The 13,700-nt window shown below is 50.8% G+C and overlaps 1 protein-coding gene across 1 annotated transcript; it reads right to left on the bottom strand.

Annotated features, from left to right (window-relative positions):
• Positions 1 to 9,958: 9,958 nt before the first annotated feature.
• Positions 9,959 to 13,466, bottom strand: egr1 (early growth response 1). Its single transcript, XM_039774459.1, has 2 exons — positions 12,852 to 13,466; positions 9,959 to 12,391 (listed from the first exon to the last, which is right to left on the bottom strand). The coding sequence occupies exons 1-2, from the start codon at positions 13,063 to 13,065 to the stop codon at positions 11,148 to 11,150; spliced, it is 1,458 nt and encodes a 485-aa protein (XP_039630393.1). The 5' UTR covers positions 13,066 to 13,466; the 3' UTR covers positions 9,959 to 11,147.
• Between the last annotated feature and the right edge of the window lie 234 nt (positions 13,467 to 13,700).

Genomic DNA, 13,700 nt, shown 5'->3' with positions numbered 1-13,700 from the left:
TGAAGGTTCATGTTTAACATGTCGTAGAACTGGCCCAGTATAAAATGAAATGGTTCGTTTTGTGTCTGTGCCCTGTGTTAGGCTGGCATCTCGTTAAGAGTTGGCTGTTGATGTTGCTAGGATATGCTATGGCTTCCTTTGACCCCGAACTGGCTAAGTGGATTAGAGAATAAATGAGTGGTGGCACAGGGCTTCAGTGCCAGTGTGGCATTGGCACTTGTCACCATGCCTTTCTTTGTGTCGATGAGTGTGGGTGTGCCAGCGACTGTTTGGCTTTATCTTAAGTAGGTAATGCCGTGCCACACTGGAGGGTGCCCCCTGCAGATTCACATGGAGCCCGATGTGAGAAAGAGCAAGCTGCCACTATAAATCGGCCATGGGACAGCAACTCCAGACTGGCATCCCCTGCCACAGCTACTCCCTACGTATTGGCATGTGCTACCAGTGCGTCTCAAGAGCACTGTGGGGGGCCACAGTGGAGGGCAACTCCTTCAAAAAGCTAAAAGAACAGCAAAGAGAACCCAAATGACCTGGATGGACACCCCGTCCCCCCATCAGTAACCGCCGGTCACTTTGTCATTCATTTACAGCCAGTTGAGTGACCACCTGTGAGTCACATGACCGGTTTGAGTACCAACTGTAAGCGGCGCACTTTTACATATAAATGGTTACACTTTAGGTATGTGAGGGTGTAGCCCCTTGACCGTGATTGGCATTCTGAAAGGGTGCCCCCTAAGGCTCATTGCTTCTCATCAAGGAGCTCCACTCCTTCACCCCTAAACACTGTGCCCTGCTTTCTGCTTCCAGAAGATTCCTGCACAGTGCCATTGGCTTCACGGGCTATGGACACTGGGAGGACCTAGAGGTTTAACCAGACCAGGGTTCAAGTTGGCACAACTGACTGCAGACCTGGAAGATAGTTGGCACAAAGGGAATGGTGGCGTGGGGGTCTGAAGGACAGTGCATAAGCTCGATAAATGGACGAGGCTCACTTAAATCCCAAGAAGGGCCCAGTTTGGAGCTTCTCGATGTTCTCTGCGAAATGAGCTCAAATCCACCGCCTCGCTACGTGAATCCCAAAATCCTAATCAGTGGTGTTTGTCAACTGGCGACAGGAGAAGAACAAATACGTTAGCAAGAACGCAGGTGACATGATGGGGACAGTGACAAGAAAATCAATGGCACATCCTCCTAAACTGGGCTGCCCCGCCCCACCCCAGCTTGAAGGCGGTGGAGGAGGGGCTTGGGGTGCTAATGTGGGGGGGCCCTCAATTCCACTGCGAGGCCGGTCAGTCAGGACGACTTGCAGGACCGACCCCATTACGAAGTCCTTCTAGAGGATTTGGCCATGCGTGCCACCGCTGCTCCTTCCCAGAATTCTCAGCTCTCGAGCGGCAGGCCGGGACTTGACTGGCGTGTATGAGGGGATGGCGTCTGCGCCCACCATGGATGAGAAACAAGCAGTCGTTATATGGCGTCTTTCACTCATTTTATTTTTGTGCAATGAACGCAGAGTAGCCTTTGTATTTAACGATATTACAGACAATGAAATTCCCGTCTGCACAGTGCCAGTGTGCTTCATACGGCGCCTTTCACAACTGAATTTCCAGGAGCCCAATGTCAGAAAGCTGAACAAGTTTATATAGCGCCTTTCACAATAAACACGAATGTAGTAAAGCCAAACGTGCTTTATGTGGCTCATTTCATACTCACATGTCCAGCAGCAAAATATAAGACATGCTTTATATAGCGCCTTTTATGCACTGAATGCCCAGTTCTTTTATAACCATTTTATCTGGCACTGGAAGCCTTTTTTTTATATGGCACCATTCCCACCAGTTTCATTTCCACCTGTACAGTTTATGAAGTGGCACAGTGGCACCCTGGGTGGCTCGAGTGCCCCCAGTTCAAGCATTCCCTGCCGGTGTGCCACTTGTGTGTTCACCCTCTGCTCATTTAGATTTTTTTCTGGGCTGAGAGAGTCACATTCAACTAATTCGTCATTCTGAGTTGGCCCCGTGTGCGCCAGTGGGTCCTGTGAAGAGGTGCCACCCTGTCCTGCATTGATTTCTGCTTTGTGCCTAGTGCTGCCATGATGGGCACCAACACTGCTTCACTATGAACTGAGTAAGTGGGTTATGCTGTGTTGTTGCAGCATATGAAAACCTTGTTTATATAGCGCCTTTCGTTTGTTCATTTCCCACCTGCACAATGTGCCTTTCCATCGTGTCCATTCCCATGTTGTTTGTGCAAATGTCATGGTGAGCCACTAGGTGGCGCTCTATAACGTCCTCAAAGGTGTCCAGTCATCTGGAGCTCCTGTGATGGCTGAGTGGTGCGCCAGCTGTCCAGCTTTCTCCTCTGCTGAGGTCCAGCTGTGTTTGCCAGCTTGGCATGAGCTCGGTCTTCTCAATCTGGGCACCTCCTCCATCTGCCTATGCTTCTGAACATCAGGATCCCGTGTTCATGGCATTGCAAGTCCAGCCTGCCCATATGCTCAGTCTCTTTAGCAATGTGGGCATTATGTCCTCAATCAGCTCAGCTGTGTGGTCATTTGAAATGGACCCTGGCACCAGGATACCCAGTTGGGTTGCATTTCCTTGTTTTGTGAATCTTGAGATGTTCCCAAGTTGAGTGACATTTATGGTCTTAGCTGGCTTGGTGGTGCCCAAGGTCCTCACTGGCCTTCTGTCTGATTATAAGGTGGTCTTGTGGTGTCTGAGGTGCCTATCATCTGCATTGCCCTGGCAGAATGTGAATCTTGTTTCCTGGGTCTGTCTGGAGCTTCTGCCAGTGGATTTCTAAAATCCTTCTCTGCCATCCTGGTGACCTGGATGCCCAGTGTTGGTGATTTTGCTAAGTATCTGGACTTTAACCTCATTTTTTTATTTGGATGCCATCTCACTTGCCAGCTTTCTTCTGGGAGATATCAGATACTACTGGCTAACTCTTGCCCTGCCCTCCTTGGCATCCCATATAGGTGGTGCCCAACATTTTTTGAGTTTTAACATTTCACATCCTTTTGGATTTGGGTGAGTGCCAGTCATATGCCACTGGAGGGCCAGAGTGAGTTGGCTTCAGTGCCATCCTTGTTGGCTGACTTCCATTCCCAGACTACATGTGACAGAACTGAAGTGACACTGATGTGCTTGTGGGCATTTCTGTGCTTGAGCAGTGCCCATGTCACATCTGAAGATCCTCTTCAGCTTTGTGCCACCTGGTTGTCTGTCATGTTTTACCACATTCTTCTTTCCCAAATGCCAGCATGCCCAGTCCACAGAGTCACTCTGATGGGCAGTTTCCTATTGTGCCAACTACTCCAGGCAGGAGACTTGCATTCCTTCATTGTACTTAGCCCACCAAGAAAGTCAAGGCTTTGCTCTAGTTGGCAGCTCCCCATGATAATTGAAGGTTTTGATTTGGACTGGTACATTAAAATAAATGCCCCTCTAAGAGGTATCAGCTTCAGTGCAAAGCCATGGCACGCTCTCAATCTGGCAGGCACAGTTTAAACATAAATTGGAAGCTGGGCTGTAAATTAAATTTCTGAAAAGAGGAGGCTCACTCAGATCCCAGGAATCACGAGCCTGGCATCAGTAAACAATGCCAGTCTGTGCCAGCTGGGTAATGGTGGCCACATTGGTGCAGTGATTGTTAACTTTAAAGAGTTAGACTGAGCACATCCCCTACCCCATTGGTAGAACTCCTCATTAGGGAGCTGGACTAGCACTCCGATGCCCTTGGCTCTGCCACTTGGCTCGGCTCATTTACGTCTGACACCTTAATCCAAGGCGACTTACAAGTTTTTGGTTTTTTTTTTAATGATTGAATTGGTTCTTGGTTTCTTTTGCTGTTCTAATTGGAGTCCAGGCAGGTCACGTGACTTGCTCAGGGTCACACAGTGTCAGTAGTGGCACTTGAACCCACAACCTCAGGGCATGTGTGGAGCTCTGGTAAACTGGCAGTGCCCCTCCAGGGTTGGTTCCTTCTTTGGGTTCAGTGCAGGCCAAATTTGAACTGAGAACTTTGTACCATCTGAACTCGGATGACAGTGGGCATGTGACTCAGCTCTGCACTTTTAACTAAGTGAACGTTGGCATTCATTGTAAAGAGGATTTGATGGGGTAGATGTAAAATGGGTGGTACTGAAGGAATGGGGGTACTGGTAGAGGAAGTATAAAGAACGGACCAGTAAGGGGGCAATGGTGTCAGTTAAAGGAGTAGAGAAGTGCTATTATAGGTGTGGGATGAGGGGGTTTGTGAGAGTTGGCACCAAAGTGAGTAAAGGGGAGATGGTGAAATGAATATAAGGAGACTGGCAGGACAGGCCAAGGGGTGAGGGGAGGGTGGCAGGCAGTCTGGATTGTCCATCTCTTGTCTTTGGTTTCCGGCCGTCGAAGTGTTCACCCTACTACACGTGTCTGCTGACTGTGCCATTGCCAGTTTGTCACCATCATCTGCTCATCTTCTCGTGGTTCTGTTTGTAAACCATTTATTGGTACAAATCTCCCAAACTGTTCCCTCACCTGGTCAGCCCCCCAATCTCTGGTGGTGCTGGAGGTCCTGCGCTGTCCCATCTAACAATTTGCCCCCTTGTTAAAGGTCTTCAGGACTCCTTCCATAACTGATGACCTTTGTGGTCATCTCAAGAAATTCAGGTTTAGATACTAAAGAGTGGTGGGGGGTTGAGGGGGTGGCACTAAGTGTCAGAATAAGTTAAGTTAAAGCAGATGTGGCAGTATAAGTGAGGGAGGTTGGTAGGGCAAAGTATGGCGGGGTCAGAATCTGTTAGTGTCGGTGGCAGGGTGGTAAAGGGGTTAGTGTGGCAGGGTAAAGGGTGTAGAGGGCACTGGGTGGCTCTGGTAAGGGGGGCAGGGACAAGTATAAATGGAGTACAAGTGTGGGTATGGCGAGGGTGTCGGACAGTCCTCTGTGTTCACCTCTCATCTCTGCTTGAGTCCTGCCGACTACGCCACCAGTGCATCACCTTCACCTTGTCTTGTCATTATTGTGTTATGGTGCCATTTCATGTTACAAATTACCTGAAATGTCCCTCACCTTGACTCCTTGACTGTTTCTGATGACCCTGCACTGTCCTATCTGACTATCTGCCCCCTAGTGGAGGAGGTCAGGATTACACCATCAGATTGCGTGTGTTAAAGTCGCCTTCCATCACTGATGAGCCTTTTTGAATTGGATAACAAATGTCCATCCCAAGACATTCAGGGCTTGTAAAGAAAACAACAGGGTGGGAGTTAGACGAAAAGAGGAAAAGTGAACATGGCATTGTGGGTAAGGAAGGTTTGACATTACAAAATACGGTGGGTATATGGGTGGGCATGAAAAGGTTGGAGGGGTGAGTACAAAGGGAGTGTGCAGTAAGTATGGGTATTGGGAGTGGTGTAAGCGACGGGTGATTGACTCCGTCATCATGTCACACGCTTCTGTCCCCTCTGTGTGTATTGGTCACCTATGGTAGGCTCATAGTCTGCCCAGTCCTCCTGTTTGGATGTTCCATTTCTGAGAGTGGTCACCCCGGTTTATTCGTTTACACCCCGTACTTTGTAGACACTTGTCCAGAGTAGTGGACAATCTGAATTGCTCATCTTCTAACTTCTGTTTTCAGCTCTCAACATGTCCACCCACTGTACGTGAATACTGGGGGGTCCTGCCGACTACGCCATCGTCTTCAGCTGGTCTTATCATTATTATGTTTCTGAGCCATCTAGTGGTACGAACCACAAACCGCCCCTCAGCTTGACGCCCACTACTTTGGCTCTCCACGTGCTGTCCATCCTGATAATCTGCCCCCTAGTGGAGGTAGTGAGGTTTACAAAATCCCATTGAATGTTGGTCTTCCTGGTCTGCATGACAAACCTCCACCATTAGATGGCCTCTTAGTGTCTGCCCCTCTGAGGAGAGGGTGAAACAAAGCCATCTGGGTGACCACAGAGTCTCCTCTAAATGCCATCTTTATGCTCTCCATGGGTGCCTCCCACTCTCATTTACATTTGAATAAACACTGGGGGCCCTCTTAGTATTTATGGGTGACAAGGGGACCACAGGCCATTATCCATTTATAAAGCTCTCTGTCATCTTCGAGACGAAACAGAGACGACTTTATGTGTCCAGTTGATTCGGTTTTAAAGTGGAGTTACGTCCAGTGAAGACAGAGGTGATGACCAGCATCAGTTGTTAGACATTTTGGACATGGAGATGCCCACCCAAAACTCAACAGAAACCCAACTCATCCGTTTTCCCCCACCTGGTTGTCTAATTCAGGGATTCAAGAAGCACTTGGGTGCCAGGAGGGGGCCATCCCTGGGTGGGACTTTTGCAGTTAGAGTCATCTGAAGTGGACACAAAGTGGGCAGTTCTAGATGAGGGCAGGTTCTTTATGGCTCATACAGATGTGGACCCATCAGAAGACACGGAGGTGTCGCTGAGGACCTTCTAAGACAAGGGGGCCATGGTCTATTTAGCTCAGCGGAGGTCACCTCTCTGTCCAGTGTCTCCTACAGTGCTGTCTTGAGTGGCCCCTGGCATCGTCCCCGGTGTAGTCAGTGAACATCATGCCCACCACTCAGTGTCTGCTCATCTGCTGCCCAGCACTGCCCAGTTGTTTACGCTGAAGAACAGGCCACTGACTAATTGGCTGGTTTGACCCCAGGGCTGCCATCTGTACCCTGACTGAGGGTGGGCATCCTCCTCGGCAGGGCTTTACATTCTCATTTGAGTCTTTGCTTTGTCTTAATAATGTCTCCTCTGCTTATGACTGAGCCTGTGTGACATTCCTGGTGGGCCACCTGCCCTCAGCCCAGTAAAGGTAGGATGATAAACAGTCCCTTGTGGTTCATTCAGATGTACTCCGGAGTTGGTGAGTCTCTCTCTCTCTCTCTCTCTCTCTCTCTGAGATTTTGCTGGATTTTCTGATTGGTTGGATTTTTGACTTTACGCTTGGTGTTGGACTTTGTTTCCTCGGATTATTTCAGTTTGCCCGTATTATTAGCCTGGGTTTGAGGGTCATAGTGGGCTTTTCTGGGAACGCTCAGGACACTCACTTTGGTCACAGCTGAACGGCCTGAAGGTGAAGTTCAGAACGCTGTCTTCAGGTGACGTTTTCAACCACTTGGCCATATGTGCGATCTCAGCGTGTCACACTTCAGATTAGTTGAGCCCCTCTGTCCACATTCCACTGTCTGCCGTGGTCAGTTCCTCAGTGGGCTCATGTGTTTGCTCCCATGTGATTTATTGTGAACTCAGCAATCTTCATTATGTGATCTGGAAGGGCATCATATCAAACAATGATGGGGCAGAGGGAGAGGTTGCCATGGTGGTGGCACCAAAAGGACAATGAAGGAGAAGTTAGGTCCTGTAGGAGGTCAGCAGGTGACAGCTCAGTGTTGGCATTGGAAGAGCTCCTACATATGCCAGTGCGGTATCACAGAAACTGCTGGAGCAGTGTGCCAGGTGTGTATACCAAATAAACTGGACGGGCATCAGGTTGGGGACACCAGAGAATAAAGGGGGTTTAGGCCTGAGAGAGAAACACTGTAAGAAGAGGCGGAGCCCCAGAGAAAAAGGGCGATTGTAAAAGGGGTGGAGCCCCATGAAGTGTGAGAGATGGAGGGAGGGGGAAGTGTTTGGGTCAAAAGAGACGGAGAGAGAGAGAGAAAGTGGGTGGAGAATGGGATGCTGGGAAAAAGAGAAAGAGACTGTAAAAGGGGGTGGATCCCACAAGAGAGATAGAGAAAGGGTTAGGAAAAGTGGGTGGAGCAAGAGAAGGAGAGAGGGAGGGGGATTCTCCCCTGGCACACTAAAGGGCAGGCACTTCACTAGTGGGCAGGGTCACATGACTAAGATATAGCCAAGGTGAAAACACCAGGGGTGAGAGAGACCCTCCTATAGTTCAGGAGGGGGGATTGTACTTTCTGTATGGAGGCAGCTGAGGGCGCAAGTTTTAGGGGCTCCAGGAGTCACCAAGGGTCCTCTACTCAGGTGTCCTGGGAGCAAAGGTAGGGCTGCCCTGAACCCAGAGGTGATTCTCAGGGGCACAATAGCCATTTGGGTAAGTTCAGGGGGGGGGTGTGCTGTGACTCTGTGGTCTTCCTTGTTTATGTGCCCATCGAGCTGTCCAGCCTGTGGTCACTTGATCACCCTGACTTTAACAAAAGCACCACTTTGAAGAGGCGTAGCCCCCTTCAGAATCAGTTGATTATTGATTTGTGCAGCTCCACCATAACTGTGACCTTCCATCAGCTTTCATCCAATCAAGTGCCTTGTATGCCCACCCTAATCCCAGCCGGTACTGCCCCCTAGGGTCAGAGGTGATTAATGCCTTGGAGCCCAAGCCCACCACGCTGTGCTCTCGTTTATCATTCATCGAAGTGAAGAAGTTGATTTAAGGAGCGTCGTCGTCGCATCACAAGACGAGGGAGCTGAGCGCCCGCTAATGATGGCCATCAAACCCACCTTAATGGCTGCATGTCCTGTGTGAGCACATTGGAAATTGGTGCCAGTCACCCACCTTGCACACTCAGAAGTGCTGCCCATCCAGAAACCTGAGGCCCCTGGGTAAAAAGGGTCCTCGGGGACACCTCTACAATAATGGGAGCCCCGTGTGGAGTTCACTAAGACGTCACCTCTGATGGGTCACAGCCAGGCTCAAGGATGCTGGAAGAGCATTTGAAATTGGGGTCAGTCGAAGGGGCATCAAGGTCATAGGAGGTCTAAGGGGGACTTAAACTGGGGAACACCTGGATTGAGCTCCATTGAGACACCAGGTCACACCAGTGCCAAACACGGAGTACCCGACCGTAACCCGTGTGGTCAGCCAGTCCGTCGAAAGACCACAGCTGACCTGATTTGGCTCAGGGACACCTGAGGAGCAGTGACAGTTCAGGAAGAAGTCACTGATGTTTGAACCTGCCGTCATTTGAAAGGAGCAATGAAAATAAATCCAAAACCTCCACATCCCCCGGGCTGTGGACCTCTGGGTGCCCAAGGGCTTAAGAAGCAACGGGGAGGAATGACAGCGGGCCAGAGTGACCACATAAAGGACAGCAGAAAGACACTCACATGCTTCAGTGTCTTAAAGTGAAACCATCGGGCAGTGCCAGCAATGTCCGACCGCGGGCATTGAGCACAAACCCGTCTGGCTGAAAAAATGGGGGACAAATGGACCCGTAAAGCTGAAATGGTGGCACACTGGCCCAGTGCCTGCTCATCGTTGGCGTGGATTCTGCACATTCTACAGGGGTCTGTGTTGGCTCCTCATCCAGTGCTCCAGTCTTCTTTCACATTCACCTGGTGGATCTAAAGTGGTCCTGGCATGTGAGAGAGCAAGAAGGAGAGTGGGCACACTGGAGGAGTGGCACCCGGACCAGCGGGTACTCCTGCTGTGTGATCAGTGCTGCCAGGATAAGCTTTGGACCACTGGATCAGTCCTGTTTGGGAATGAGATCCCGTGTAGACGGGCAGGAAAAGCACTAAATGATAGATAGATAGATAGATAGATAGATAGATAGATAGATAGATAGATAGATAGATAGATAGATATGAAAGGCACTATATAATTGATAGATAGATAGATAGATAGATAGATAGATAGATAGATAGATAGATAGATAGATAGAAGGCACTATATAATTGATAGAGATATTAGTTCTAGTGTAGTCGGCAGGATCACAGAGATAGATAGAAGTGAAAGATGCTATAAAGTAGACATGAAAGGCACTATATAGCAGTCATGTGTGCCCGCTGTGCTCCTCTTCATGTTTCATTCCTCGAGTATTTGCCCATTCTTCATATTTGTTCCTCCACCGTTCTTTCTTCTTAGGCCGAGTTTTTCGGTGAAAGGCGCTATATGGACCTCCCAATCCCACCAGAGTTGTGTTTTTTTGGACCCCCAACCAAACCCCCCCCCGACCCAAGTGATTAAACAGCCAGGTGACACGTGTGAGGTTTTGATTTTTTCCGTTTCTTTATTTCATTTCGGTTTCTCGGAGGATATCCTGTTTGTACACCAAATATCCCGTTGGCAGTAAAGCGCATTCAATGTGTTTAGAAGCCAGAAACAGTCACTTGATTTAACAAACACAATTACAAAATAAGAGTAACCACAAAATAATGAACCGCATGTTATTAACATACAAATTCCATGCCTACTCAGTAGGTAACTACGACATTCCAACTCCTGAATATATCGATATATACATTTCAGTTACAAAAATAGACTTTTGCAAGGTTTCTTTCCTCGTTGTGAATTTTTGCTTACATTCTGAGCAAATGCAGCTGTGCCTTCAGATCATCTGAACTGGTTGATTTTGTTTTTTGTTTTTTTTTCCCTTATGGAATCCCATGAAATCCCAATTTTTACATTCGGTAGTTTCAAAAAACAAAAGAAAAGAAAAGAAAAGAGAAACAAAAGAAATCCCAGCAATGACGTCCACCTTAAGGCGAGATGCAGCAGAGCATCATCCATCGTTCTTCCAGATGTGAGTTTGTGAAAACATCAGCGAGGCTTCAGAAAGGCACCGAGACATCTGAGAGACCCCAGCCGGCCCCGCCCCCTTGTGTCCCCCGTGGTCGAGGAGGGGTGACAGCAGGTGGTATTTACAACAGAAGAGGAAGGAGCGAGCGAGCGGGCGGGCGGGCGTTAGGGCAGACGGGCGCACCAACGAGCGGACATGACTCCTACACATGCTTGAATATTTAAGTGCTCTTCTTTTTTTATAAACAAATTCAGAACTCATCACAGCATCGTCACTACAGAAAAAGAGAAAATATTCATGAGCTATGGACTTCAAATAATACAATGTAAATATGTAAGGAAGTGTCCACATCAAGAGTACCAAAGAAATGAGAAAGAGAAGCGTGGCACGAGGAGCCGGGGGGACGCCAGAGTCTTTCCTGGGTTTCTCGCCCCACAAATGCTCAGTCCCCTCAGTCCCCTCAGTCCCTTCAGTCCCTTTTCCTTCCCAAATCTTCTTCCCTTTTGTCCTTCTCCTCATCCCTTCACCACCCTCTGGGTACCGTAACAATGCCTCCGGAGGGTGGTGGTGGTGGTGATGGTGGTGGTGGAGGGTGGGGTTCATTTTTGGAAATGGCCGGGCCTTGGATCCGTCCACCCAATGGCGGGCACAGTCTTAGCAGATCTCAATTGTCCTTGGAGAGACGTGGCTCTGCATGTCCGCCAGAGGTGTGGCCACCGGCGAGCTGTAAATGTTTGTGGCCACTGACGTGGGGAAGGTGGTGGCCACCTGTGTCTGGAAGGTGCTGGTCACCGAAGAGTACGTGTTGGCCACCGAGGGTGAAGGGTATGAACTGTGCACTGGAGAGGAGTAACAGGAGGGCACAGGAGAGCTGTAGGAGGGGATGGGCGAGGGGTAGCTGGACACGGGCGACGGGGACGACACCGGGATGGCCTTCTCGGCCTTCTTCTCCTTCTGCCGCAAGTGGATCTTTGTGTGTCGCTTCCTCTCGTCGCTGCGGGCAAACTTGCGCCCACATATCTCGCAGGCAAAGGGCTTCTCCCCCGTGTGCGTGCGGATGTGGGTGGTCAGGTGGTCGCTCCGGCTGAAGTTCCTCATGCAGATGCGGCACTGGAAGGGCTTCTGGCCCGTGTGGATGCGGATGTGCCGCGTGAGTTCGTCGGAGCGGGAGAAGCGCCGGTCACAGGTCTCCACCGGGCAGCCGTAGGGCCTCTCGTTGGGTGGGGTCTTGCTCGGCCGGTTGGGGTACTTCCGCAGCTTGCTGGGCTTGATGAGCTGAGATGGGTAGGGGCTCTTCAGGTCCTGGGAGCTGGTCTGGGTGGCAAAGGCCTTGATGGTGGACAGAGGGGTCAGGGAGGGCTGGGGTGGCCGATTCTCCAAGTTCTGGAAGGGCTTCTGCTCAGGGGAGACCAGGCTGATGTCTGGGGGCTGCTGAGGGAACAGGTAGTCGGGAATCATGGGCACTGGGAAGTTGGAGGGGCAGGACTTGTTGGCGGGGTAAGCTGGGGGAGGATACTGGACCGAGGTGCTGGAAGGACTGGGGAAGCTTTGTGACTGGTCTGGGAAGATCTCCGGGCTGGAGTTGGAGTAGGTGGGCGCCGCCGAGTAGATGGGGTTGGACTCGTTGCTCTGGACCGAGCAGCTCAGGCTTGGACTCTGGGAGGCCGTGGAGGAAGGTGAGGAGGAGGATGGGGCAGATGTGGCGGGTTGGTTCGCTGTGCCCACCAAGCCGCTGACCAGGTTGAGGAAAGGCTCCGTCCACAGGCTGTTGCTGAAGCTGGCGGGCTCCAAGGTGAAGCGCCCGGTGTAGGAGAGGGGTGGCAGTCTGCAGGTGGGGTTGGGGAAGCTGGGGTCCACCATGGACTTGTCACCGCCGATGGAGATGTCGGGAAAAGTGTCTGGAAAGAGAAAAAAAACAAGGAAAGGAGCCGTGAGTGGGCTGCCAGTATAGACGCGTGCGGTGCGGTGCGGTGCGGCATTCTCGTTACGTCGCCTTCGTAGTAAGCGCACCTGCGCGGAGCTGCCAATCAGCAGGTGCTGGCACGCAGACAGAGACCCCCCGACGCCCTTCTTCACCCCCCACCCCCGTCCTCCGTGCCACGGCTAATTGCGTTTCGCACCTCTCCTATCAAAACGCCATGGCAGCGCTCGGGATGATCCCGCATTCCAGCAGGCGACGAGCTCGCCGTCTCTGCCATTCCCGATCGCGCTCGTCTTGTGCACGCAGCCCTGAACCGCGAGCGCGACCGTGCATCCCTAAAAATCCGCCAAGTTTGAGACCCCCAGCCGCCCACCCACTCGCCCTCCCAAGGATGCGGGTCGGAGAAGTTGAACGGTAAAAGGCGGTGCAGCGCTTACCTCCCGGCAGGTGTTCAAACTGCTCTCCGGGCTCCCCATTGCTGAAGCCAGTCGTCTCAGGTGCAGAGGGCGTCAAAAACTGGGTGGCCCCCGGATTGAGCAGCATCATCTCCTCCAGCTTGGGATAGTTATCCATAGGTGAGTGAGGGAAATTGCAGAGAGGATCTGACACTTGCAAAGGGGACAGGAGCATCTCTGTCTTGGCAGCAGCCATGTCTTCCAGAAATAATCAAAAGATTTTTTTTTTTTGTAGGGAAACACGGGTGGGGAATCACCAGAGCCAAGGCAGGCAAGGGAGCCGCTCTGGGAAAAACGCGCTTCAGAAATCAATCGGCAAGCGCTTCCTCTCGCGCTCCCTCTCCAACGTCGTGATTATAATGTTTATAGATTTTTGCAAAAAAAAAATTAAAAGAAAGAAAAAAGGGGGCAAAATCCAGATTTGCACTCCCCCCCAAAATCTTCGTATTTGCTGTACTGGAGCGGCGGGGCTGCACGGGTTGCTCGTTTTGCTTTTTCTGCCTCCCTTTCGCTATCCTCGCTCGCTCTCTCTCTGCCTGTCTCGCGCTCTACTGGCAATGAAATCTGTTAAAGCTCTGAGGGCTGTTTCTCTATTTAGAGATTCCCCACTCCTTTATATATCCTCCTGACGTGACGTAGATGTCCATATATGGACAGGAGGAAGCCCATATTTAGGCACTGCAGTGGAGGACACATGACGTTGCCGGGGGAGGAGGAGGAGGAGGAGGGAGGGAGGGAGGCAGGCAGGCAGTCAGCGGAGCTGCGAGAGAAATGGGAATTGAAATTCTGGGTAGTAAAGCGGAGGAAAAGACCAATCGCTTTACCTCCACC

Source organism: Polypterus senegalus, chromosome 13 (assembly GCF_016835505.1).
Source record: "Polypterus senegalus isolate Bchr_013 chromosome 13, ASM1683550v1, whole genome shotgun sequence".
NCBI classification, from domain to species: domain Eukaryota; kingdom Metazoa; phylum Chordata; class Cladistia; order Polypteriformes; family Polypteridae; genus Polypterus; species Polypterus senegalus.
Note: the sequence above shows the minus strand (reverse complement) of the source record. Positions and strands in the feature narration are given on the sequence as shown.